This window comes from Mastomys coucha, unplaced genomic scaffold, assembly GCF_008632895.1.
Source record: "Mastomys coucha isolate ucsf_1 unplaced genomic scaffold, UCSF_Mcou_1 pScaffold22, whole genome shotgun sequence".
NCBI classification, from domain to species: Eukaryota; Metazoa; Chordata; class Mammalia; order Rodentia; family Muridae; genus Mastomys; species Mastomys coucha.
The window spans coordinates 257,987,486-258,012,151 of NW_022196905.1; the positions used below are offsets into that span (position 1 = coordinate 257,987,486).

Genomic DNA, 24,666 nt, shown 5'->3' on the forward strand with positions numbered 1-24,666 from the left:
TTTTTTTTTTAATGTATCTATGTACACAGGAAAAAAATAACACTGAAAGGTAACTAATAAAACAGTAAAAGTGCTACAGCAGGATGACTAGATCTTTTCCACTTTATATTTCTTCAAAGTTTATAAAGAGCTTTTATGTTTTTATAATTAGACAAATCATATTGTTTATTATTTTAAATAAATCCTTTAAAATAAATTTTAAATGAGGTTACATTTTCTGGTAAGACAACAGCACAAAAGTTCAACTGTAAGCCAAGTATGACAGTACACGCCTTTAAACCCAGCACTCCAGAGGCAGAGGCAGGAGGATCTCTGAGAGTTCAGGGCCAGCCTGGTCTACATAGAGAGTTCTAGGACAATCAGAACTACATAGTGAGACCCTGTCTCAAAAACAAAATAACAACAAAAATCAGCATGCCAGGCTTACTGATTTTGGTATGCAGTGATCGTAAGCTTTTCCTCTCTTGAGCTGTTCCCATACATCTGTCTACAGTGGTCTTCCCAGCTACAGGAGAACCTGCAGCTTCTCATGGTTCCTTCCAGAAACTCCACAGGGATGCCACTCTACTTGCAGGGCCTCTTGAGGCTGCCCCTGGATCCACCAAGTAGTGATCAGACTTAATTCCCAGGTATCCTAGTAGAAGACCTGGTTATCTTCTATAAAAAGCATACCCAAAAGAAGGCCTTTTCACCTGTGGCTTCCCGAGTGTGACTGCATTGTTCATATGGGTAGACTCAAGATGAGCCTGACGTCAAATACTGCATGGGAAAGATACCTGCACACGAGGACAGATGCAAAAGGGTGCAGTGTGAGAGAGTGGAGAGTGAGCAGCAAGGGGCAATATCCCTTTCAGCTTGAAATTCTTCTTACAATGTGCACATTGTAAGAGAACACCACCAAGATTACACTTCTGAGCATAGTTTAAATAAATCTGAAGTTATTTGCTTGGATATAATTTTAAAATCTAATTCAGGTGAGAGGAAATGACCCGTATCGCAGTCATCTAATTATGCCACCATGACTTGCCTCTTCATAAATGAGTTTACAGAAATAACTCCAGTGAAGGCTGTTTAAACCATGAAAGGGTACTATTCAATTTAATTAAAAGTTGGCTGGGAAATGATCTCTTTTGAAACTCAACTGCACACTTGGCTGTATTCCCACTGTCTAACAGGCTAACAATTAAGCAGTGCCAGAAGGTACTCTCTTAAAATAAAGGTGCATATGGAGGCCTCAATGAGCCAACCCTGTTCAGTGTTGTGTGAACAGAGAAGCCCAGGTATTTACTGCCTGTCCCTGTAGAGTTTGCTCTTGGTTCCTAGTCTTTGCACATCTAACAGGTACCAGCCAACCACAGACTGGGCCAACAAACCTCTTACTTTTCTCAATTTAGCTGAAATTCATTTCCTTATATGAGGGGAAAATACTGTCAAGATTAATAGGAGCGGTGACTCAGTGGTTAAGAGCACTTACTGGTTTTCCAGAGGACCAAGGTTCTATTCCCAGTACCCACATGCTCTGATCTCCTCAGGCAAGAGATGTGCAGACACATGCAGGCCAGACTTTCATACACATAATAGAAATAAATTAAACGGTCAATAGGACCAACCAGATGGTTCCATGGGTAAAGGCACTTGCTGGGCTGGCCTGATAGCCTGAGTTTGATCCCTTGAACCCTCAAAAAGGTAAAACAAGAGCACTGACTCCACAGTTGCCCTCTGAGCTCCACATGTGTGCTCCTACACACATCATAAATACGTGGATTTACAAAACACATCAAAACAGATTGCACGACTAAGAAAGAAATCCATTCGTTTGCCACCTCCTACATTATCAAATGGAAAGTCTGGATTCCTGAGCATCAGATCTCACTGGGTGGGTTCTGATCCCATCTATATTATCCCCAAAGCAATCAAGAGTTGCTAATAAGGGACATGGCTCAGTAGTTAAGAGCACTGGTTACTCTTCCAGAAGACCCAGGTTTGATTCCTTGTACCCATGTATCAGCTTGGAACTGTCTGTAACTCCAGTTCCAGGGGAGCTTCCAGTTCCAACACCTTCACATTCATATACAGGCAGGTGAAACACCAACGAACATGAAATGAACATAAATAAGTCACTAGGAAAATAAAGTTGCTAGTAATATACAACTTTCTCCTCAAAAGAAACTACTAAAAAGACTTCTTAGATAAGCTGGGAAGATGGTCCGTGGGGCACGAGGACTTAAATTAAGACCCCAAAATTCAAACAGAGAGCTGAGGTAGACTGCCCCTGGGGCACAGTGGCCCCTTAGTCTAGCTCAATCAGTATGCTTCAGAATCACTGATTCCCTGTCTCAAAAAACAAGGAAGACACCTGCAGAGCTCTGGCCTCCACACACAAGTTCACACACATACATAGGGACTTCCCTTGGACCTCCTAGTCCAAAGACTGCCTACCATCAGAAAGAGAACAGAATCAGAGAATAAAACATATTATAGCACCAAGAATGAACAAGATCTGAATAAAAAACACCCTCTTTCATTCCCACTGAGTGTGTGGGGAGGAGGGCCTGCCAACACCACATCACTTTTTAAATAATAACAGCAAATTGTTGGTTATATGGGATGTTTGGAGAATACAGGAGAGTCCTAATGGGCAAAAGTGCAGGTTCAGGTAACCACCTCACCCCTACCCTCAAAAAAAAAACCAAAAAGTCCACAAAAACCAGCTCTGTGGCCAAATATGTCACATACTGCAAGATAAAACCTTGGCAAAAGGTATTCCCCATGAATGGGGCGGGGTGGGGGGTAACAGTGGGCTTTTAAACAATGGAATATCATCCAGCCATTAAAGATGATATACTGGGCTGCTGAGATGGCTCAGCTGGTAAGAGCAATGACTACTCTTCCGAAGGTCCTGAGTTCAATTCCCAGCAACCACATGGTGGCTCACAACCACCTGTAATGAGATCTGACACCCTCTTCTGGTGTGTCTGAAGACAGTTCCAATGTACTTATATGTAACAACAAATAAATCTTTGGGCCAGAGCAAGCAAGGTCTATGGGAGAGAGTGGGGTCTATGGGAGCAAGCAGGGCTAACTGGAGTAGGCAGAGGCCTAAAAGTCAATTCCCAACAACCAGATGAAGGCTCATAACTACCTGTATAGCTACAGTGTGTACTCATATTCATGAAATAAATCTTAAAAAAAAAAGATGAGCTGGGCGGTGGTGGCGCATGCCTTTAATCCCAACACTTGGGAGGCAGAGGCAGGCGGATTTCTGAGTTCCAGGCCAGCCTGGTCTACAGCGTGAGTTCCAGGACGGCCAGGGCTACACAGAGAAACCCTGTCTCGAAAACCGAAAAAAAAAAAAAAAAAAAAAGATGAAACACTGACTTACGTTACAATCATAAAAGGAGGTACTGATTTATGCTACAACATAGATGAATTCTGAAAACAAGGCACTAAAGGCCACATGCAACTCCTGACCGACTATTCCCAAATGGTAAACCTAAGGAGACAAGTCCATTGGTGACTAAAATAGCAGACTAAAAATCGGTACTAATCACAGAAGGGTACCAGGAGTCTTGGGAGTGGTTCTCAAATTGGGTTGTGATGACACAAAGTCACAGGGCGGTAACACTTAACACAAGTGATCCTGTGGTACGGACATTTTTATAGAAATCAAGTTCTTACGTTTAAAAAACTAACGGTTGGTGGTGTGATGCTGTACGTTATTAATTCCAGCACCAGGCTGAGACAGGAGGATCAGAAGTTCAAAGCCAGCTTGAGCTACTCAGACCTTGTCTCAAATATTAACTTTTCCCCACACACACACACACACTAGTTTTGCAGATTTTAGTGCTTTTCTCTGTTCGGCTTTTCATTCGTTTCCAAACCTAGGAGTTAGTGAGGCTGGCCCCAGAATCAAATCTTCCCGTGCTCCTCCCGTCCCCTCAAAGCGCCACTCTAAGACACCTACAGTGAAGGCAAGGACGAGCCGCGCTCGCGGAGCACGGACCTGCAGGCCCGCACCCTGGGGCTCGCCACCGCAGGACCCTGCGGAGGTGAACGGCGCGTGCGCGCCTCGGCGCGCAGGCGCAGGCCAGGCCGCAGCTCCGGGCCAATTTCTGGGGGAGCAGCTGCAGTCGCTGGCGGCCCCCGCGAGGGCAGCCGGCGTCAGGGCCTAGGGTGCGGCCGGCTCTCGCCCGCCGCCGGCTGACGTACCTGCGTCCGCCTCAGGCTCGGGGTCGACGGACCCAGGAGAACGGCGGCTCCGCCGCCAACACACCTCGGGTCTCCATTCGGGGGATGTTTACTCGCAAGTCTCGCGAGACCGAGCCGCTGTATGTGGGGGAGGGGACGGGAGCAACTGCCCAGCGTGTTCCGCGCGCTCGCGACCTACGTGCGCGCTCTTGACGACCCGGCACCTAGGCGAGAGGCTGTGCAGAGATCTCGCGACATCTGCGACCTTGGGGCGGGGGTGGGGACAGGGAGGGGCGGGGCCAGATCGCACTCTGTGGTTATATAGGGAACACAGGTTGTCTGGGCTTTTCTGGCCTTCCTGGCCTGGAAACTCTGGGGAGGAACCGGCAACTTTGCAGGGCAGAAGTAGGACGTCTCCTATCCAATCTTTGCGTTCTCCTGAGCTACTCCCATGGCCCCAACTACTAATGGCCTCCAATGGCTTGGGCCTATGCACCCTCCTGACCCACCACTATTGTTGAGGGGTCAAGCCAAATCTACAAGTCCTCCCAATGGCCCCAGCTGCTGAGAGGGCCTCTGATGACCCAGTTTATTACTGCTGCCAGGCGGGGGCATCTACATCTTGAGAAACAGAAAGGGTGTTTGTAACACCAAATAGTTATCATTTGGAACAAATAAGGATTTCACCTGGTAAAACGCAGTTGAGCGATTTAGACACCAGCAGGATGGGCCCATTCTCAGCCTTAGTACTGAGCTGGATCACACTTGACCCTGGCACAACCTGAGTGTAGGCAGCAAGCAGCTTGGGGAATGCGACTGAACCAAACAGGATGGAGGAGACAAACCTAGAGTCCTAGGCTCACAAGCTCGGGAGATGGGCCTTGGCTTCCAAGCTTGGTGTAGAAACTGGATTTTTTTTTTTTTTTTCACTAGGCCTCGAGCTGAGCAAACTCAAGAATGGGGATCTGGACCCAGAGATTTGGGTCAGGGTGTAGAGGAGACCTTGTGCAGAACTCTTGTTGAGTTGTTCCTCAGGTGTTCTGTCAGAAAAGGCAGATAGAAGCTAGAGAGATGACTTGCCCATAAGAGTGCATGTAAGAGAGGGCACTACTCTTGTATAGGAGCCAAGTTTAGATCCCAGAACCCATATTGGGCAGCTCACTGTAACTTCAGTTCCAGAGAGATCTGTTTTTGGGCTCTGTGGGCACCTGAACTCCTAGGCATAAGCCTACATAGACATACACACAAGGTTTTAAAAGGGCAGTTTTGAGACAGATGTACAGGTATGTGGGATGTAGTCCCACATGTTGAAAAGGATATACTGCATTTGTTCCCAGGTTCCAGAACCCCATAGATGGCCCATCATGTGGCAGATGCTGTGTGGCAACCCCACTGCCTGCCCACTCTCTGCCTCACGACTTCAATTTTGCTCTTGGCCTGATGTCTCCCTGCTAATTCACACTCTTCCAAGGTCTTCTGTCCTTCAGCTGCCTGGAGCCCAGTAATTAGAAGCCTCTTGCTGGCTCAGGAGAAACTGGGAACGATAAGTTAATGTCATAAAGGACTCATTAAGCCCACTTAAGAAATATTAAGTTGTATACAGTAGACTTTAACTAAAGGTGTGCTCAAGGCTGAGTAGTGTCCTAACCAGACTTTAAGAAAGAGACAACTGTACCTTGAACGTAAAGTTTTGGTTTTCTGAGTGTTTCTGTTAAGATCTGTTCACTAAGATCACCACCTATTAGGGACATAACAAAAGGAAACACCACTGGCTCACAGTTGGCCATCAGGAACATTCCTGTATCAAAGACCATGCCTCTGTTAGAAAGTTCAAAGGGGGTACTGGGTCACACCACCCCTGAATCAAGGTCCTCATTAAGTCCAGGTTCATATCAGGAAGAGCAATATTCTGCCAAGCAGGCATGCTGACCCTGGCTAACAGCTGCTAGGGGCTGTCTCAGAATAACTAGAGCAATTACTTTATGTTGTAAATCCCCCCACTTGTTCAAACAACCAAACTTAGGAATTTCTGTGTCTGTGACACAAATTTAACTGCTCAAAGTGTAACTATGGGCCCTGAAACTCCTTAAACTGATGACAATTTCTCTTCAGGGCTGGTCCCCTTTTGTAGAGTAGCCAGAACCAATCCCATGCTACCGTTACAGAGTTTCCTTATTAATCTCTAAGTGCTGGAGTGACCTCACTGGGAAGTATTGAGTCTGTAATATCATTGTGGTTATGTAGTGATGTGTATTACAGTGAAGACCTCAGTGTACAGAGGACCTATGCAGTCACATACAAATGCTATTTTGTTTGATCCAGGGGACTTAAGCATCTGCAGGTTTTGGTGATCACTGGGCGCCCAAGACTGCTTCCCTCAGACACCAAGGGATAACTGCATAGTAACCATGTGACCACAGGGCTACCAGAGGGAGGCTTGCTGTCACTGTCCACAAACACATCAAAACTCAAAGTACACAGGAGGCATGGTCAGTCCTGAGTCAGGGACTGTACCAAGCTCACTGTGGGTAGAGAAGAGCAGAGACTGAGGACAGAGATCACCAAGACTGAGGAAAGGCCACCAATCCTCTAGTTCCCAAATAGGGAGAGATTTTACATCCCTGAAGTAAGCAAAACAAAAATGGCTGATCAGGGGGGCTAAAGAGATAGTTCAGTGGTTAAGGGCACTTACTGCTCTTCCAGAAGACCTAAGTTCAGTTCCCAGCACCCACATCAAGTAGCTCACAACCACCTGTAACTTCAGGGATCTCTGACTCTCTTCTCTGGTCTCTGTAGCCCCTGTACACGTGGCAGACACTCGCACAGATGCATAAATACAAAAAAATAAATCAATAAAAAGGGGCCTGGAGAGATGACTCAGTGGTTAAGAGCACAGGTTACTCTTACAGAGTGCCCAGGTTTAATCCCCACCACCCACATGGTAGCTCATAACCATCTATAACTCTAGTTCCAGGGAATCTAATGCCTTCCAATGACACCTGCATGCATGTGGTGCATACAAGGTCACACAGTCAAACATACATACACAACATACGTACATTGCATATATACAATTAACCTAAAAAACACACCTTAGAGGGAAAAAAAAAACCTGCTAAGAATTCTGTTCTCTCCCACTTCTCTTCCCACTCTCTAGAACCTACCACAGTTGGCTTTTGTACCTACCATTGAAACGGTTCGTGATAAGCAGCCCCACCATCTCCACAACACCAAGTGCATGGCCTATCCTCAGCTACTCAGCCAGAGGATGAGAGCTAGGTCCCTCGGATGCCCAGTAAGCACAATGGTGTGCACCCTGTTTAACCAATGATAAGCACGGGTGTTGTCAACTTCCGCTCACAATGTCTATAAGGGGGGAAAAAAGCACCTCTCCTGGCAGTGACACCTGAGGGAAACAATGATGCTTTTATTATTACTTCCCAATTCACAGGAGGAGTTACAAAGGTTCCAAATTCCTCCTTCCTTGGTAACAACCATGTCCACAGTGGGTGGACTAACTCAGCAGAGAGAGTCTGTCTATGAAAGCTAGGAAGCCTAATGGTGCCTGGTTCGGGTCTTCTGCTGCAGCCACGGATCACTGTGCTCTGAGTCCACACATGATCTGGTTCTAGCTGAGTCCCACTGAGGGAACATCACTGATGACACTGACTCCTTCTCATCACAGAGCAAGGACTCCGCACTTGACCGACAAGTCTGAATACCGGACCACAGGACCTTATACAGAACAGACAGTGTGTCTTCTGATGTTTTTTGTTTCCTGAACCAGTTTCACTATACAGCCCATGCTGGCTTTGAACCCCTGGGTCACCTGCCTTCGTCCCCAAAGGGACAATGGGTGATGATATCTCACGTGGACGAGCTGCTGCCTATCACATATCCACGCAGGTTCTCAGCAGTGGACAGACGTCTCCACCGATGCTCCTCCTCCTCTGTCTCCAAGCATGGCGTTCTGCACGTTTTGAAGACATGACTAAGGACATGAAGACACTGATCTTCTAGATCCGAGTCACAGCTGAAAATGCCACATCTGTTGCCCTGGACAAAGTGCATCTGGGCCTACAGGTGATGGGATGTCACTAAAGCAACTTTACACAAATCCCAGCCTGCCACTCATTTTCACCTTCCAGGCCCAGTAGCAGCACCACAAGGATAAACGCCACATCCTCCACTCTCATAAGCTGCCATGACTTCCGGGTTCCCAAGAGACCGTTGTTCCAAGAGGTTGATTTTAGAAGACCCAAAAGGACACTAAGTTTCAGTGTACACCCATACTGTGGGATTTATGAAAAGGACTCTTCACGCTAATAAAAGCATACCCTATAACGTACACGTTCATTACACAGGCTAAAAATGAGCTGCTAACATCACTTCAACAACTACCTTGTACCACACACAAAAGTTGCCCATATTTTAACCACTCTTCTACAAACACGTGATGATTTTATCAACAATGCTCCTGGGGTGAAATTGGATTACATAGAAAAGTGTATGAAAGCCAGCTCTGACAAGCTCTGAAGGGGGTCAGTTAGAACACGGATGTACTGAGGAATCACCACTTAGCCACAACAATTACCTCAGAAATCAAAAGACAACATGTCATGTGTCCCAGTCTAGGAATGAAAGCCACCTACAGAGTTAGAAAGACAAAAACCACTCAAAGAAAGCAGTGTCAGACACAGCAAGCTCACGAGACGACGTAGAGTCAGAAAGGCTTTCACCACATAAAAAGGAGTAACCCAGGCGTTCACTATGGGAAGGCTCCCCATTACCTTGTCCTGACAAAGTTTACAGTAAAATCTTATCAATGACTTTGCTCAGACACACATCACACGCATGGTTCTAGGGGGGACCTTAGGGAAAGGTAGTGTATATACACAGACGCCCCCCAATGGAGCTATGTGGTGTGACACATGTCTACTGTTAACACCACCTGCACTCACAGTTCACAGTTTAAATAACACTTTTCTGTTGTCTTCCTGATGAATGTTAATTTTTTTTTTTTTAAGATAGGTTTAACTGCATATCCCTGGCTGGCCTGAAACTCACTACGTAGCCCAGGTAGACTCATAGAGATCCACCTGTCTCAACCTCCCAAGTGCTAGAATTAAAGGCATGAACCACCACGCCCAGCGTGATGAACACTTTGAAAGCCAATACTATAATCAATCACCTATAAAAGGAAAACAGGTGATTTCTCAAAAAAAGAAAAAAAATACCAACACAAGAAGTTACAAGAGCTAGCCAGTCACGCTCTAAGTGTTGGGGAAGCGTCCTGTTCTGTTCTCAGGCTTCGTGGCTATGTGCCCTGGGCCACCCATGTGGTCCCTGAGGTTGTTCTCACAGACTTAAAAGTCGGCCTCATGAAGGATGGCAATGCACTATGTACTCAGTTCGAGGCAATACACAGGTGAAGTGATGTGTTCTTCCAAATGCCAGAATACTGTAGATGACTGTGGCTTGGCCAAGCTTCTCCTGAGCTCCAGGTTCAGGCTTGGGAGGATAAGGCCTCTTTCCGTAAGGAGTGGTTGAGGAGGTTTGCACCCCACACCCAGAGCCACTCAGGCATATACTGTGCGAAGAGGAACTACAAATGAGAGAGAAAGGAGATGTGGTTAGAGTCCCAAGCCATGAGAGCTGAAGAAACAAGGGTGTGGGTCAGTGTGGGATCCAACCCAGCAGATAGCTACTGATAAGGAAGAAGCCCAAGCCCCTTCCATACCGAGATCTGCTCTACACAGGGCACTCAGCTCCATTCATTCACTGGATGGAAGCAAGACATGATGGGGCAAAGACACGATGCCCCATCTCGATGCCCACCACCAGTGCCTGCTCCTTCTGCATGCTCCTGGTAACATGTGTCTGTAGTAAAACATTCTAAACCCAAGGAGAAGCTACGCTGTACCACCCCAAACAGGATGTCATCAAAATCTGAGGAAATGAAAGGAGTGTTGCGGGGTCCCCAGGGAGGACCTGGTAGTGGGTCATACAAAACTATGAGCACCTGAGACAGAGGCAACCCCTTGGGTGACACTTGTTATGTGTGTTCTCATGTTTGCTTAGTGGGAAGGGACAACTAGAGAACGGTTAGAACAGTTGTCCAGCATGGCAGCAGAGCACTAGCACCCTTGGCAGATGTCTGTGGGAGCTAAGGGAAGAGGAATGACGAAGTTTGTCCTTGGAGTGTAGACATGAGGCACTGGGGCTTCTAAGGCACACTCCTGAGTCGGGATACCCTCAAAATGTCCTCTCCTTCAGTTTTAGCTGCACTTCCTGATGAGAGCTAAGCATGCCCAGAGCATCTCTGTTCATCACCTCATCCTCTCTAACAATAAACTGAGCACACTCAGGAATAGACCAACCCTCATCCTATATATATAGAGAGAGGATGAGGGTTGTTCCTCTCTCTCTCTCTCTCTCTCTCTCTCTCTATATATATATATATATATCTATATATATAGATATATCTATATATATCTATATATCTATATATATAGATATATATATATATAGAGAGAGAGAGAGAGAGAGACTTTCTGAATGAAACCCTACATCCTCTTAGGGGAGGCCCTGCTGTGGAGACAACACCTCACTCTTCTTGTGCTCTGCGGGGCAGTCTTTTTCCACTCTGGCATACTCTGAGCTTTGCACTCACCTAGCTAGAACTCATTAGACAGGGAAGGGCGGCACCACTCTGAGCTGGGGAGGGAAGGGTCCATGACTATGTTGTCGAGAGGGGAGCGGAGGCAGGCAGGAAAGGGTTATAGGCTCTTTATGCTCTTTAGAGTTTGAGTCCAGTTGTGGGTGGTGACGCTTCCAAGTTTAAGAAAGCAGTGCTCCTGAGGCAGCAAAAAATCAGTGGCAGCCCCCAAAGCAATGCAGTTCAAGGAGACAGTGGAAGGCACTGAGAGTGACTGAGAGCAATTTGGTGCTGGGATGCAACCTCAGCATTGAAGACTAGGGGATCCCTCACTCCCAGACTGGGCCAGGCAGGTGGAAGACAGGGATTTTGTAGGGAAGCAGGTCTGCAGAAGTGTGCTCAGGTCAGGCTCTCTGCCCTCACACTGAGGTCCTCTCAGGAAGAACTGAGCTGCTGGGAGCTGGGTGCGCTGGCACCAACCCATCCCAGCTGGAGTGGACCAGCTGAGGAAGAAACGCCTCTTCTCAGTATCCACCTGGCCTCCCTCACCCCATCCCCACCTCAGCTAGACCTCCTTCCTCCATTCTGCCCTGTGGTGATAAGATTCTCACCTAGTTCTCCTTTCGTGCTCTCTCTGTGGTGTTATAGATGCTGCAGATGAATCCTTCAAACTTGTCTCCAACAGAAACCTCTCACCTGAATACCCACTTGTGCAGCTGCCACCGCAGCTTCTTAGCAGAAGTCCCTGAAAGGCCCGCAGTGAGCTTTTAACTCCACGCAGGTGGCCACCCATCTGAACCAGTGTAGCACCAGGCACCAATCCTTCTGCCCTTCCTGGCCCATCCATTACTGTGTTACACATTTCCATTGAGAAGATGCAGCTAATGCAGTGTTCATTGCTGTTGCAGAGATCCCCCAGTGCACACAATCTATCAACTTCCTCCTCCCAGGAATGAACAAATGCAGAATCCAGTTCTCATTAAACTCACAGCACATTTGTTGCCCATAATGGTACTGGGGCTATATAATCCAAGGCCCTGTGCCTGGTAAGAAAGCACATAAGCATTGAGCAATATCCCCAGTTTGTTCTTGTTCTTATTCTCTGTCTCTGTCTCTGTCTCTCTCTCAAACTTTTTCTATTTTGAGACAAGTTCTTGATAAGTTGCCCAGGTTAGCCTTGAGCTCACTTAAAGCTCAGGCAAGTTCTGAAATCCTCCTGCTGCTGCCTGCAAAGTAGCTGAGCTTACCAGCCTGCACTCCAGGCCCTAGGTGAAAACCACAGTCTGGTGAGCTCATTGATGCGGACGCATGTGCCGTGGCTAAGGCGCTGCTTTCATAAACGCGGGGAAAGTGTCTCTGTCTCACCACCCATTGTCCTCGCAGCTGCATCCCTAAGAGGATGGCAAAACCCTGGAGCCCTTCTCTGTTCTGTTTTTGAGAAAGAAAAGGTCTCACTCCATAGGCCAGGCTGGCCCTAAGTAGAGGTCCTCCTGCCTCAGCCCCTTGGTGACTGAAGAGATGGTAGGCTACCAAATCCAGCCCAAGACGACCAAGCCCAAGCCTCTCTGCTCACTGCTCTAGTTATTACGGACTTGGAAATAGCTTCCCAGTCAGACAGCTTCTTAGGCAAGCTGCAGCTCTGAGCTACAGACGAGTGTGAGAAGTCACTGCTGACTGACTCTCACATTTATCTTGTGCTGGTAAACTGAATTAATTATCTTTATGCATGATAGCCCCCCAAATAATTTACCTGGTAATCAGAAATTGCCCAGTAAAATTTGGGCACATCTATTTCTATTATAGACAATAAAAAACAAATTACTATAAATCATTTAGTTCCTGGGCAAAATCACAATTTAAAATATTTCATAAATTTTAAATCTTTTTCAGATGTGTGTGCATGGGGTGGGGTGGCATGCTCACCGGAGCGTTTGTAGAGATGCAAGGATAACTTGTGGAGGCAGTTCTCTTCTACCACATGGGTCTCTAAGATCTAACTCAGGTCATCAGGCTTGGTGGCAAGCACCTTTACCCACTGAGCCATCTGGCTGGCCTTCAAATACTTTTAAGATCTTTGTTCTGTCTGAACAACAATAACAACAACAACAAAAATCTTAGGTTCAGTTCTAGGTCTCCTGAGGAAATGAGGCTGAGAATAAGATGTGTGGAGACTCATTAGACGACATGACTAAGAGCCCATAACCTGATGGCTTTCTGGATGGGGAGGTGCATGGAACACTTCCAACTTCAGGCCTCACCAGGACCTCTGCCCTGAAATCTCTACAGAGCACCCAGTATCCTCACACCCCCACATACTCCAAAGCAGCCTGTTTTGTGTTTTAAGGGTAACAAAGGAAATTTGAAAACTTTTGCATTAATCACCTCACATGAGCACCTCGCACTGTAACCAAAATCACTGCAAATGTGGGATGTAGGAGTGAGGATTCCCAACCCTCCCACCCTGGCACAGCTCACGAGCTTTGACCTGACAGCGGCGCACGGTGCTACCTGAATAGAATGGGCCCAGTAGCCTGTGGTCCTTTTTGAAATGCCCAGGGTCGACACGGCATGCTGGGCATACACTTTTGGCGAAGGCGCCAGCCAAGGGCATCTGTGCAGGAAGCTGCCAGGTGCAGTTACACTGCTGGTCACGTAGAAGGGGATCAGACTCTGCACAAAGATCCCTTTAGAGGCATACTCGTACTGCAGGGCTCTGCTGAAGTGGTCCAGATAGGCCTGGGGGGGGAGAGGGGGAGCACTTATAACCTGGATGGAACTTGAAAGAAACCCCAGGAGCAGAAAGGCTTGTCTGTTCCCATCTTGGGGAAAAGTGCCAGGGTAAGCAACTGGGAGCTGACTACTCCCCAGCCAGCCCACGGGGACAAGAGCCTTACCTTGGATGCAGAGAAGGCAGCCAGCTGTGGGGTGGGCTTGCAGCAGGAGCCGGAAGACACGGTGACGATGGCGCCCTTCTTTCTTTCCACCATTCCCGGAAGCACAATGTGCACCATCAGGCTCGAAGCCGCAATGTTCACATTCACAATGTCCCAGATCGTGTCCTCGGGAACCTGGCCGAAATACTGCGGATAGGGGTAGAATGCACCTATGTCATTCACCAGGATGCCAATGTCTCTGTCTCTCAGGGCTTCTCGAATTGGAGCGTAAATCTCCCGGCCTCTGCTGAAGTCCGCCACCAGGACAAGTGTCTCTACCCTGTAGGTGTCGGCTATGTGCTTGGCCACGGCCTGCAGCTTCTCCTCTTCCTGGCTGATCAGGATGATGTTGAGTCCATGGTTCGCTAACTCCTCAGCATAGGCCTTCCCGATGCCATCTGTGGCCCCTGCAAGGCAAGCCAGGAGCCAGGAGCATGTTGAAACACGGTATCCTTAAAAGAGATCTAAACCACTCACTGTTGATCTCATCACAGAAGAATGGACAAGGGAAAAAAGCATTGACATCTGCCAATTAAGGACAATGGTGAATCCTAACACTGTAGATCCCCAGGCAGGGACAAGCGAGGTGCTTGCTGCTGGACAACCTGAGTTCAAACCCTAGGACCCACATGGTGGAAAGGACGACTCCCAAAAGTTGTTTCCAGACCATTATACGTGCACAGTGGTACACACAGAGACCTTTATGTATGTGTGAGTGCCCACACGCAGCCCCCTAGAGTAAATCGCTATAGGAATCTGTTTCCAAACTTACACCTGGCTTGCTCAGGTGTCGGGATGGGCTTTCTGGGACACAGAGATAAATTACAATGCAATTCAAAATGGGTGAAGCATCTCTGAGAACACTGACTGCCACAGAGGATAATTTTAAAACAGAGAACAGGAAAGATGTGGGGGGCCCGGAAGGAGGGGCTGGGGACCGGGCTAGAGAAATAAAGAGAATGTCAATCTGAGGGATGCCAGTCTGAGGGCAGGGCTCCCTAAAGTGAGGTGAGAGAGCACAGAATGAGGCCTCAGCAGGAGGCGGAAGACTCCACTTAGGTTCTGTAGCTCCCTGTTGGAAGCAGTGACTTAAAACACAACCCAAACAGAAAGGCCACTGGAGCTGAAGTTACCGCTGACAACCGCCCATTTTCCATACTGCTTGATCAGGTCCGGCCTGCTGCCCAGGCGAGGGATGAAGTGCAGCCTGACCAGGCTGTAGAAGTCACAGACGACTGTGATGCTCTTTCGGGCTGTGTACCAGGCTCCCACCAAGGCAAGTGCTTCCATGTAGCAATTGCAAGACCTGGCGATTTCTCTATACAAGAGGTAGAAGCTGTCAACAGCAGCCATGGCGACCTGCGGGGACAGGAAAAGAGAGAGCCGCTCTTTGTGGACAGAGCAAAGCCAGAAGGAGCAGACATCCTCAGCAGGATGGAGAACCCTGGTCTTCAGAGCTCTGCACTCAAATAACATTAATTCCTGAGAACAGCCAGCCTGCAACTGTGGAGGCATGACCCCACTGTTTAACACCTATGGCTTAGAAAGTTCTTGCCTTCCAAGTAGATTACGCCACAGAGCTACAGAATTCCTCCAAGACTCCTGATTCTGTGCTACTGGCAGCCTAAACAAAGATAAACTCGTCGGGTGCCTACTTTAGAGCTGTAGGAGGCACAATTATCACTGGGTAGCAGCCTGGGGTATTTCCAGCTCCTGGCATCATTCAGTCAGCAAATACAGAGGACCTACTACCTCAACAGTGACTAACAGAATAAACACAGTGAGTGACAGCACATGGCCTTGGCCCCCCCAAAAAACATGCATATTAAATAAAAGGGGCACACCACCACCACCACCAATGAGGAGATGGTAATCTTCTAGGACAGCACAGCAAGCAGCCTCCTTTCTAGTTTGGTTTGTTTGGTATTTTCCTTCCTGGCCTCTAGGTTCGAGAAAGTCCCACACATTGTCTTCTATAGTATATACACAGGAAACACATGCTAAAGGGCAGACATGTCCCAGGTATGATGACAGGTGTTATGCATCCAAGACACAGGCAAGCATTTAACAACTAGAAAGCAACCCTGCCTGGGTACCTTAGCCTACAAGCAGAGGTGACCCTGGAGAGGTGGACAGAGGCCAGGCATGGTCCTGATGGCATCCCCAAGGTTGGACCACAGCAGACGAACGAGCCACTGCAGTCAGATCCAGGATACACTAAGTGGCCAGATGAGCCTGAAGGCTCACACACACATAGTTATGAAGGGTGAGATTAACAAGGGAAACTAGATTTCAAGTATCTCTGCCAACTGCCCCCCCCCCCAAAAAATAAGAAAATATAGATGTTGTGGGGATGACTTCTGGACGGGAATTCCACTAAAGTGAGAGGAGGGGAGCCCAGAAAATAACAGGGAGGCAAAATGGCAGGAGCTTTGGGGAAAGAATGGACGCCCTCTGCCCTGTGTCTAGGACACCCTGTGCATCTACCTTGACATAACTCAAGCTCTGTCAAGTCTCCCAGAAGGAAAAATGAAACAAACTAACTACCAAGCAGGAACCTTTCAGCACGCCTTGCAGTGAGAGACACAGGGAACTCTGAGAACTGACTACCAGCTAGGGCCATTGGGATTATACAGCCACAGACAGCAGAGAAGGGGCAGCTGGCTGTGAGGCTCTGACCACACTCTCCCCAGTAAGTAAGCTCCAGTTTCTATCACATTCATAATGAAGCTGGCATGACAGTAAATTGTGAAAGGTCTTCTCAAACTTGAGTAGTGATGTGAACACATAATCTCAGAAGCTGGGAAGCTGATAAAGGAGGATGCCATGTTTGAGGCCAAAAAACTGGGCTGTTACACAGTAATACCATGTCTTCAAAAAATAAATATATAAATTAAAAAAAAAAAAAAAAGCAGGCCTCAGCTGAACTCAGTGATACATGCCTTTAATCCCAGCACTGGGAGGAAAAGGCAAGTGGGTCTCTTCAAGGTAGCCTAGTCTACATAGTAAGTTCCAGAGCAGCCAGGGCTACATAGTGATGATCCTGTCTCCCCCATCCTCCACCCCACAAAAAAGCAAAACAAAATCAGTCCCTATGGCACAGATCTGTCATCCCAGCTATTGGAAAGGCTGAATTGGGAGGACAGAGGTTTAAAGCCAGCCTGGAACTTAATGAAAAACATCTAAGGGGGCTGGAGGTGGAAGTGTGGTTCAGCGGCTTGTCCAAATGAGGTGCTAGCTACAAGTACCGGCAGAGGGAGAAAAGAGAGAAGGGAGGGAGGAAGAGGAGGAGAAGAGAGGGGTGGAGGGAGGGAAGGGTCGGACTACTGAAGGTGCCTGACCTCAAGGGGTTCTTCTCTAATCCTTGTCTACCCCAATCTTCTCTTACCTTCCTGCTACCAGCGTTGGGCCTGGTGCTACAGAGCTTCTCCTCTTAATGCTGAGCTGTGAAGGAAAGCCCAAACAACCCCGAGCTCAGCTGGAAATACTTTGATGCAAAACTAAGAGCAACGCTTTGAAAACAAAGCAAACTCTTCATGCATGAGTTGGCAGCAAAGCAAAGAGCATGTGCCTGGGGACGGTCCCCTGGCTTGGAGGCACAGTCAGAGGGCATGCCTTCCTCGCCCGTCCTGACTCTTCTTCTTAGGGACACATCATCAAGATAGGATGAAAATCCATCCTGGAGATCGTAGAGATCAATGGCAATCTATACTGGGCCTGAGTCTGAGCACTGGCTGTCCACATCCACTGCTTGCTCCATTTGTGGAAGGGTCACCCTCTCTCTGTACACTGCCTTCCTCAGGTCCCCTGAAGCACCCAACTTCCACACCGCAGCAGCTAGCCTGTGTACACCAATGCCTGATCAAGTCTGGCTGGCCTGCCTGAACCGGGTGCCTGAACCAGGTGCCCAACACTTTCTCCTGACCTGGCAGAAATGACAGAAAGGCAAGGGACTTAAGGGGGTGGAGAGATTGCAGGGCTTGGCAGGATTCCCCATTTTCCCCCTGGAGACTCTTCCCCAGCTCTCCACTCTCATGAGCTTTTCAGACAGAGGTCCCACCACCTATGATGCATTGACTTAGACAACAGGCACTGGCAGCCCTGAGGCTCTGGAGCCTTAACAAAAAGAAACACCACTCAGTCATTTCTCCCAGCCAGGTCAAGGGGAGACCTGACTCACAGCCTCCAAACTCACAGAAGCCTAATATAGTCGAACACCAGACTGTTTATTAATAAAGCACAAAGCCGTCCGTCAAAAGACCTAAACTGAGGGTCACTGGCCTCACACAGCAAAGTGCGTGCAAACCCAAACCACACAAACAGGGCGACTAAGGGTGTCTGACAAAAGGCAACTTGAGAAATATATCAAGAGTACACTGGTCGAGTACACTGGTCCATATGCCTGGGGACCTACAGAAAGATAACTGGCCATCTGTGAGGCAGGGAGGAAAACCAGGACGTGCATGGGGCACTTCTAAGAGACCAGTAAGAACTCTAGGACAAAGAGGGAGGGTGTGGAATCAGCCAGGCCCCATCCCACGAACAGTCTTGAAGCATGACTGGACATTCCCACGTGTCCTTCGATGGGGACAGCAAGGTCAGAGGCAGGGCGAGCGACATGACCACAGTCTCCACAGGGTCACAGTCAAGGGCTGTGAATGACTCTGGAAGCCAGCAAGGGTAAGGACAATCTTCACTGAGATCTCCCAAAGGACCCTGCTGGGGCTGTGACTTTTGTGTGGTGAGGTCTCTAAACTGCTGACCTATGAAGGAATGACCACTTTTTAAGTCACTTCTGTGACTTGTTACAGAAGGAAATAAGGCAGACACAAGGGCAGAAGTCAGCAAGAAGGGACGGACACTGCCAGTCTAGAAGACACTGTGCCAGGCCCTCAGCCACAACGACAGAGTTTATGGGGAAGCAAGCCCTTTACTCTAAGACTGAAAGGTGAGCCTACAGGTTAGGAAGGGCTAAAGCCCCCTGGCCCTCTGCACCACAGGGCGCGCAGGCATGGTACTTGTCTTCTGGCTCTGCTGTTTCCACTGAGTCCGCATTGAACAAAGAAGCCCAAGTCCTGTTTAGCCTTCGAAGCCAGCTCCTTCTTGGTTCAAAGCCCCAGCCAGCCTTGAGGACCAGCCTCCTCAAAGCCTGAGGACCCTTCGCCAGTCAACCTAGCCCTACCCTCTACTGCTCTAACATAACATTTCACTTCTGACTCTGCAACTGGAACTTCGTCTTCCAGAGGTCAGGAGCTGTGTCCAAAATTAATTTCCCCATAATTATAAGGGGGTGGGGCTGGGCGTGGTGCTACACCTCAGGACTCAGCAAGCAGAAGCAAGCAGGTCTTTGTGAGTTCAAGAACAGCTAAGACCCTGTCTCAAAAAAGAAAAAAAAAAAAGTAAAAGAAACTAGAAAATACATTCAAAACATATAAAACCTACTATGCATAGTTTAAAGGAAAACAAAGCACCTACTCAGAGACTAGCCCAACAAAAGCAGCATCAAGTGAACTCCAGGACCCCAGACTTCATCCTCATCCTCATCCCCTTTCTTACAATGAAGGGCACACCCTCCCAAAAGCTGGGTTTGTTTTTGTTGTTGGTTTTTTTTTTTTTTTTGAGACCCAGACTGGCCTTGAACTCGTGATCTTACCTTAGCATTCTGAATGCTGACATCACAGCCTGTACCTCCAGCCTGCTCCACTTCACAATACTGCTGAGTACTGCCTGTTTGAGTGGCTATGAGGAATCAATCCCCAGTGGCCTGAGCAGACCTGCATCCTCCTTTCTGGAGACTTCTCTACCAGCTGAGGTCTGAGCTTCTGTGTACCATGTGACACTCCTACATATAACTCCTGTCCACGATACCAGCAGCCCAGGATTGTTTCGTGTCCTCCTGTGCAGGGCCATCACTCAAATTCTTAATCATGGGGGCTGGCGAGATGGCTCAGCTGTTAAGAGCACTGACTGCTCTGCTGGAGATCCTGAGTTCAAATCCCAGCAACCACATGGTGGCTCACAACCATCCATAATGAGATCAGATGCCCTCTTCTGGTGTGTCTGAAGACAGCTACAGTGTATTTACATATAATAAACAAATACATCTTTTAAAAAAATTCGTAATCATGCCTCTTGGGGACTGGTGCAGGCATTCAGGAAGGGATGTGCTGGGCCATGTGGCACTCAGGGCTGCCACTCTATTTCACCAATCCTTTCCACAGCGACAAGCCTGCCTCACCTGCCTCACAGGTGTGCAGTGTGCACACTGCCTCCTCTGCACCACCTCCAGGAACACCCAACAATTCACCCTCAAACAACAGGGTGTAGGAGTGGTTAGTAATGGGGCCAAGATTCTTTTGAACCACAGTGCTGCTGTTCTGAATCTCGGAAAGACATGTGCCCATGTTCGCCTCTCTTCCTATCGGACTGTCTTCTCCTCTCAGAATGACAAGACGCCTGGACACACGCTCTCTCTTCTATCTCTCGCTAGCACTCCTGGAGCTGGATGCTTTTGTTTATAAATCCCTTCTTTTATGACTGGTGCTCATCACATTTTCCTTCATACTGCAAAGCCTGGCAGGGACTCTCCTCACAGTATCTTCTAGAAGTTCTTCTGATGGAAGTCTATAGACCTGGATTTTATACTGCTGGAGACTGGCTTTCACTTATCTTCTGCATGGCAACACAGTGCCAAAATGCTGTGTATACAATATCGCCTTGGTAAATACAATATTGCCTCAGTACATCCCATTAGATACTGTTTGTTCCAGAGCTCAAGTTTCACTCTTGAAGGGAAAAAACTTTGTATCAGCCCTCTGGCAAGCCTTGCCCTTACAAACCCTGATATTCCAGGGGTTCCTCACCCTCTTCTATCTATTTTTAATCACTGATTGAACCAACAATGAGGTTAAGAAAAAAAGAATAGCAACATAAGAACCAGAACCCAGGACTCTTACCCAAGATCCAATATCCCTGAGACCCAGGTCTTCACTTAGGTACAGGGAATTAAGGCAACTGCAGGGCACTCTTGGGCTCTCATCCAAAATAACTGAAAATTTTTGCTTGCATTAAAATTTTACAAAGTGGGCTCCTATCAGTCTTACTCACACTAGCTGAAAGATGAAATGGCCCAAATGTCTATCAAGCAATGAACAAAACACAACCCATGCACAACAAAGTAGATTACTGAGCTCTAAAAAAGAATGGGGCATGAGTAAATACTAGGGCATGAAAACATAAGGCTGGGGGACACAAAAGACCATTCAGCATATGGTCACATGTATAAAGCACGTTTGCAATAGGGAAATCCAGAGACACAGAAAACACAGGGGGTGGGGGGCAAGATGGGCCTAAACTGCAGCCCATGGGGTGGAATCCCTTTTTGTGGTTGTGGAAATTATCTGGAATTAGGGCAGTGACACCTGCCTAACACTGTATTGTACATTTCAAAATGGCTAAAATGATGGATTTTGTTACGTGAATTCTGCCTCAATTAAAAAATATCCACTGGGGACTGGGAAGATAGCTCAGCAGATTGTTTTTGCTGTGCAAGCTTGAGGAGCTGAGCTGAGATCCCCAGCAGCATATAAGAGTGGGTAACTGTAGAACCAATTTATAATTTCAGTATCAGGAAGAAAGGAGCAGACAAGAGGATCATGGAGGCCAGCTAGCCAGTCTAACCTAAAGAAAACTGTGTTCAGTGAGAGACATTTTCTCAAAAAATAAGGTGGAGAGTGACAGACTTGTAGCCTCCACACCCACACATAAATGAGCAACACTACCTCCCCCCTAACACACACACACACCCTCCACTGATAAAGTAATGTTGAACTCTGCGCTTCTGTAATATTTCTGCAATGACTAGGGTCACTCTGAAAACGCCATCCCATGCTTGGGAATGAAGTTTACAACACTACCACCTGTAAAAGGCGGCTAACACTTCTCCCCTCCAACGAGAATTCGATGAGGTGATGCCTAAGAAGCACTTGCAACGGTGCCTTCCCGCCACCCTTCAATAAACCAGAGCCACGAGCCAGGATTATCAGTCAGGGTTCCATGTCAGCTACCGCTCTTTGTACTAACCCGACTTTATGAAAAAGCTAAGAGCGTTGTCCCTACGGCTTCACTTTATCCTCTCAATCTTACGAGATTGTACTACACAAGAGGAAGGAAACGGTCGCAGTGACATCCCAGGATCTCGCAGCGAAGGCACAGCCTGGAGCCCTGGCAGGTGGTCCCTGAGACTCCCGGTGGGAACCTGTACCCGCTGCGGTCACCACCCAGGGGTGCGGCTGAGTCCTGCTGGTGGAACAGGGAACTCCCTGTTAGTGTCCCATCCCTCCCCAGCGGCGCCGGGCAAGGCACAGCGACTCTGCAGAACCCATCGGCTCTGCAGAGTCTGCGCGCTTTCTTTAGCAGCGCGACCATTCTGCATCAGTCCAGAATCTTAGAACCCACTCAGACCTAGAGACCAGGAAAGGAGGATAAAGAGGCACGGAAAACAGGGCGGTCCCGGGGCCTGTCGCCGGTGCGAGCAGTGGATCCAGGACCAGGGCAGGGACACCTGCGCAGGCGGCTGAGGGGCCGCCCAGAGCGCGGAACCAAGAGTTCGCAGCTACGGGGCGCGGCGGGGGAGGGCGTTCCCGGGGGTCGGGGTCCAGGGGCGTGGCCATGGCCGGAAGCGGGGCGCGAGGGGCGTGAGGGGCGCGGGTGCGATACCTGCAGCTAGAGGCGCGGTCTCCGAAGCCCGTCCCGCCGGCTGCAGCGCGGCCGCCGCCCCGGACTCCGCCGCAGGTCCGCTACCCACGTGATCCGCGCACGCGCCCGGGTGGAGTACCCGCTAGGCCCGCCCTCGGAGGCGTAACCGACTGCGCGTGCGCACTGGTTGCCGCGGCGACCGGGAAAGCGTTGGACAGCCAACGACGCAGACAGTAGTAGTGGAGCTGAGTGGCGGGGCGAGGAGTGAGCATGCACCCCGAGACCTCAGAGCCGCCAGTGAACAGCGCGGCGGAGCCCAGTCTGGAGGAGTCGGCAGGCGATCACGGCGACGCGGGCCCAGGGGTTCGCAAAGAAGGTGCCATAATGCCGGGGAGACAAGGGGGCGAGGGCTCGTGTCCCTCACACATGCCCATTTACTCAGCTGGGGACAACCAGCACCCTCACACATACCCATCCATACAGCTACAAGAACAGCTAGCCAACCCGCTCAAACATGCCCATCCACACAGTCATGGATCAGCCAGCACCCCACATATATGCCCACCCATTCACTGTGCTAGACCTTTATTAATATGATCAATCCCGTACATATAGACCACCCATTATTTATTCCATGATAACTTATCAGGTACCTCCTGTGGCTGGGAATTGTTTGCATTGAGTGTAAGACGTAGTCCCCAACAGTGTTCAGCATCATCCAACAAAACACAAATTTAGAGAGCTCATCAGTTCTTGAAGTTACATTTGTCTGAGGCTTCTAGGGGTTCCTTGCTGGGTAAAAGTGCTTGCAACACAATCCTCATGACCCAAGTTTGAATCCCAGAAGAACATAACTGCAGAGGTTAGGATCTGTTTCCCAGCATAAGTGAGATAGGGGGAATGATGGACAGAATTTCTCAGAAGCTCACAGGTAGCAGAAGTATACAGTGCAGCAGAGAAATGAGAGATCTTGCCTCAACCAGATGGAAGGAAGGCAGGAACTTGTCCCCTGACTTCCACATCCATATGTGCACATGCATTCTGGTAGTTTTTAAATTCTGTGCATTTGAATAGACCATGTTTTAATTAACATCTTTAAATGTATCTAAAGTGCTTGCTTTCCTTATAACCAAGATATTTCTTTTTGTCAGTTTTTTTTTCTTTAGGGAGTTGGGGTTTTGTTTTTGAGATGTAATTTGGAATTTCCTGTGTAGCCCAGGCTAGCCCTGAACTGGAGGGAGCGGCACTTCCAACACCCAGCTTTGAGGGGAAAAAAAAAAAGACCAAAGAACAAGGCAGTGTAATGCACACCCATGACCTAAAAATGATTAGTTTTTTATCCTACCTTTAGTTAAGGAAATAAAACATTTCTCATAAAGTCTACTGAAGCATCAGATTAACACCCCACCATGGTGAGAATTTACCTCAAACACCCATGGAATAAATAGTAAAGAAAATGTCTTTCATAATAGTGTACATAGGGTTCTAACATCCAAGTAGAGACCAGCCCAGAACAAAGATCTTTTTCTGCTTCTTTTACACGGGTTCCAGTGATCACACTGATCATACCACATTCTTGTGTGTGCTTTTATCTGTGAGTTGTTTTTGTGTTGCCACCGCTAAGTTGCACTTTGAGCAATTAAACACATTTACAGAAGTGGAAACTGTAGGTGCTCCCATCTGGCAAATGGGAGGATTTACACAGCAGACTGCATCACAGTAATCTCTAAACCAAAGTGGGGAGAAACAGAGATCCTGTCCTGTCCCAGAGCTGCCCTTTCAGGTGGCACTCAGTCAAGGTCATTCCCCTGTCTAGAAGTTTCATGCAGTCCCTAGAAGAGAAATGGGCTTGATGAACTCCTGTTCTGTTGAGCAGATTTTAACAGAAACATCTAAACTAGAATTGTGTTTGAGTACAACTCTATCTTCCTGTTTTCTGAGGGTCTGATTTCTGTGACATGTGTGGGTGCCCAAGGAGGCCAGAATAGGGCATCTGATCACCTGGAAGTGGAGTTACAGGCAATTGTGAGCTTAGTCATTAAGAGTGCTTGTTGCATGTGGTGGTGCATACCTTTAATCCCAGCACTTGGGAGGCATAGTTCTAAGTTCGAGGCCAGCCTGACCTACAGAGTAAGTTCCAGGACAGCCAGGGCTATACAGAGAAACCCTGTCTCGAAAAAGAAAAAAAAA

The 24,666-nt window shown here is 48.2% G+C and overlaps 3 protein-coding genes across 4 annotated transcripts in view; 1 reads left to right on the top strand and 2 right to left on the bottom strand.

Moving 5' to 3' along the window:
* The window catches only part of Mbtps1 (membrane bound transcription factor peptidase, site 1), a 49,552-nt gene extending 45,162 nt beyond the window's left edge, over nt 1-4,390 (bottom strand). Inside the window, exon 1 of one of the 2 annotated variants that reach the window (XM_031341554.1) lies at nt 4,210-4,390. The gene's annotated coding sequence lies outside the window, so the exon portion shown is untranslated. The remainder of the gene's footprint in view (nt 1-4,209) is intronic. The other variant, XM_031341553.1, reaches the window with a different exon arrangement.
* Nucleotides 4,391-7,593: 3,203 nt separating this feature from the next.
* Nucleotides 7,594-22,623, bottom strand: Hsdl1 (hydroxysteroid dehydrogenase like 1). Its single transcript, XM_031341561.1, has 5 exons — nt 22,498-22,623; nt 14,913-15,138; nt 13,741-14,186; nt 13,355-13,582; nt 7,594-9,793 (listed from the first exon to the last, which is right to left on the bottom strand). Exons 2-5 carry the CDS (start codon nt 15,130-15,132, stop codon nt 9,695-9,697), a joined length of 993 nt encoding a protein of 330 aa, XP_031197421.1. The 5' UTR covers nt 15,133-15,138; nt 22,498-22,623; the 3' UTR covers nt 7,594-9,694.
* Dnaaf1 (dynein axonemal assembly factor 1) overlaps nt 22,481-24,666 on the top strand; it is a 19,887-nt gene continuing 17,701 nt past the window's right edge. The window contains exon 1 of the mRNA XM_031341560.1: nt 22,481-22,852. Within this exon, the coding sequence (XP_031197420.1) occupies nt 22,747-22,852 (106 nt within the window). The 5' untranslated portion in view covers nt 22,481-22,746. The remainder of the gene's footprint in view (nt 22,853-24,666) is intronic.

What these genes read in the sequence shown, in the direction of transcription:
- Hsdl1 (XM_031341561.1), bottom strand. Translation starts at nt 15,132, where the DNA reads ATGGCTGCTGTTGACAGCTTCTACCTCTTGTATAGAGAAATCGCCAGG. An exon ending in AAAATGGGCGGTTGTCAGCG is followed by an intron (nt 14,187 to 14,912) that starts GTAACTTCAGCT and finishes CTTGCCTTGCAG; the next exon opens with GGGCCACAGATGGCATCGGG. An exon ending in CTGCCTTCTCTGCATCCAAG is followed by an intron (nt 13,583 to 13,740) that starts GTAAGGCTCTTG and finishes CTCCCCCCCCAG; the next exon opens with GCCTATCTGGACCACTTCAG.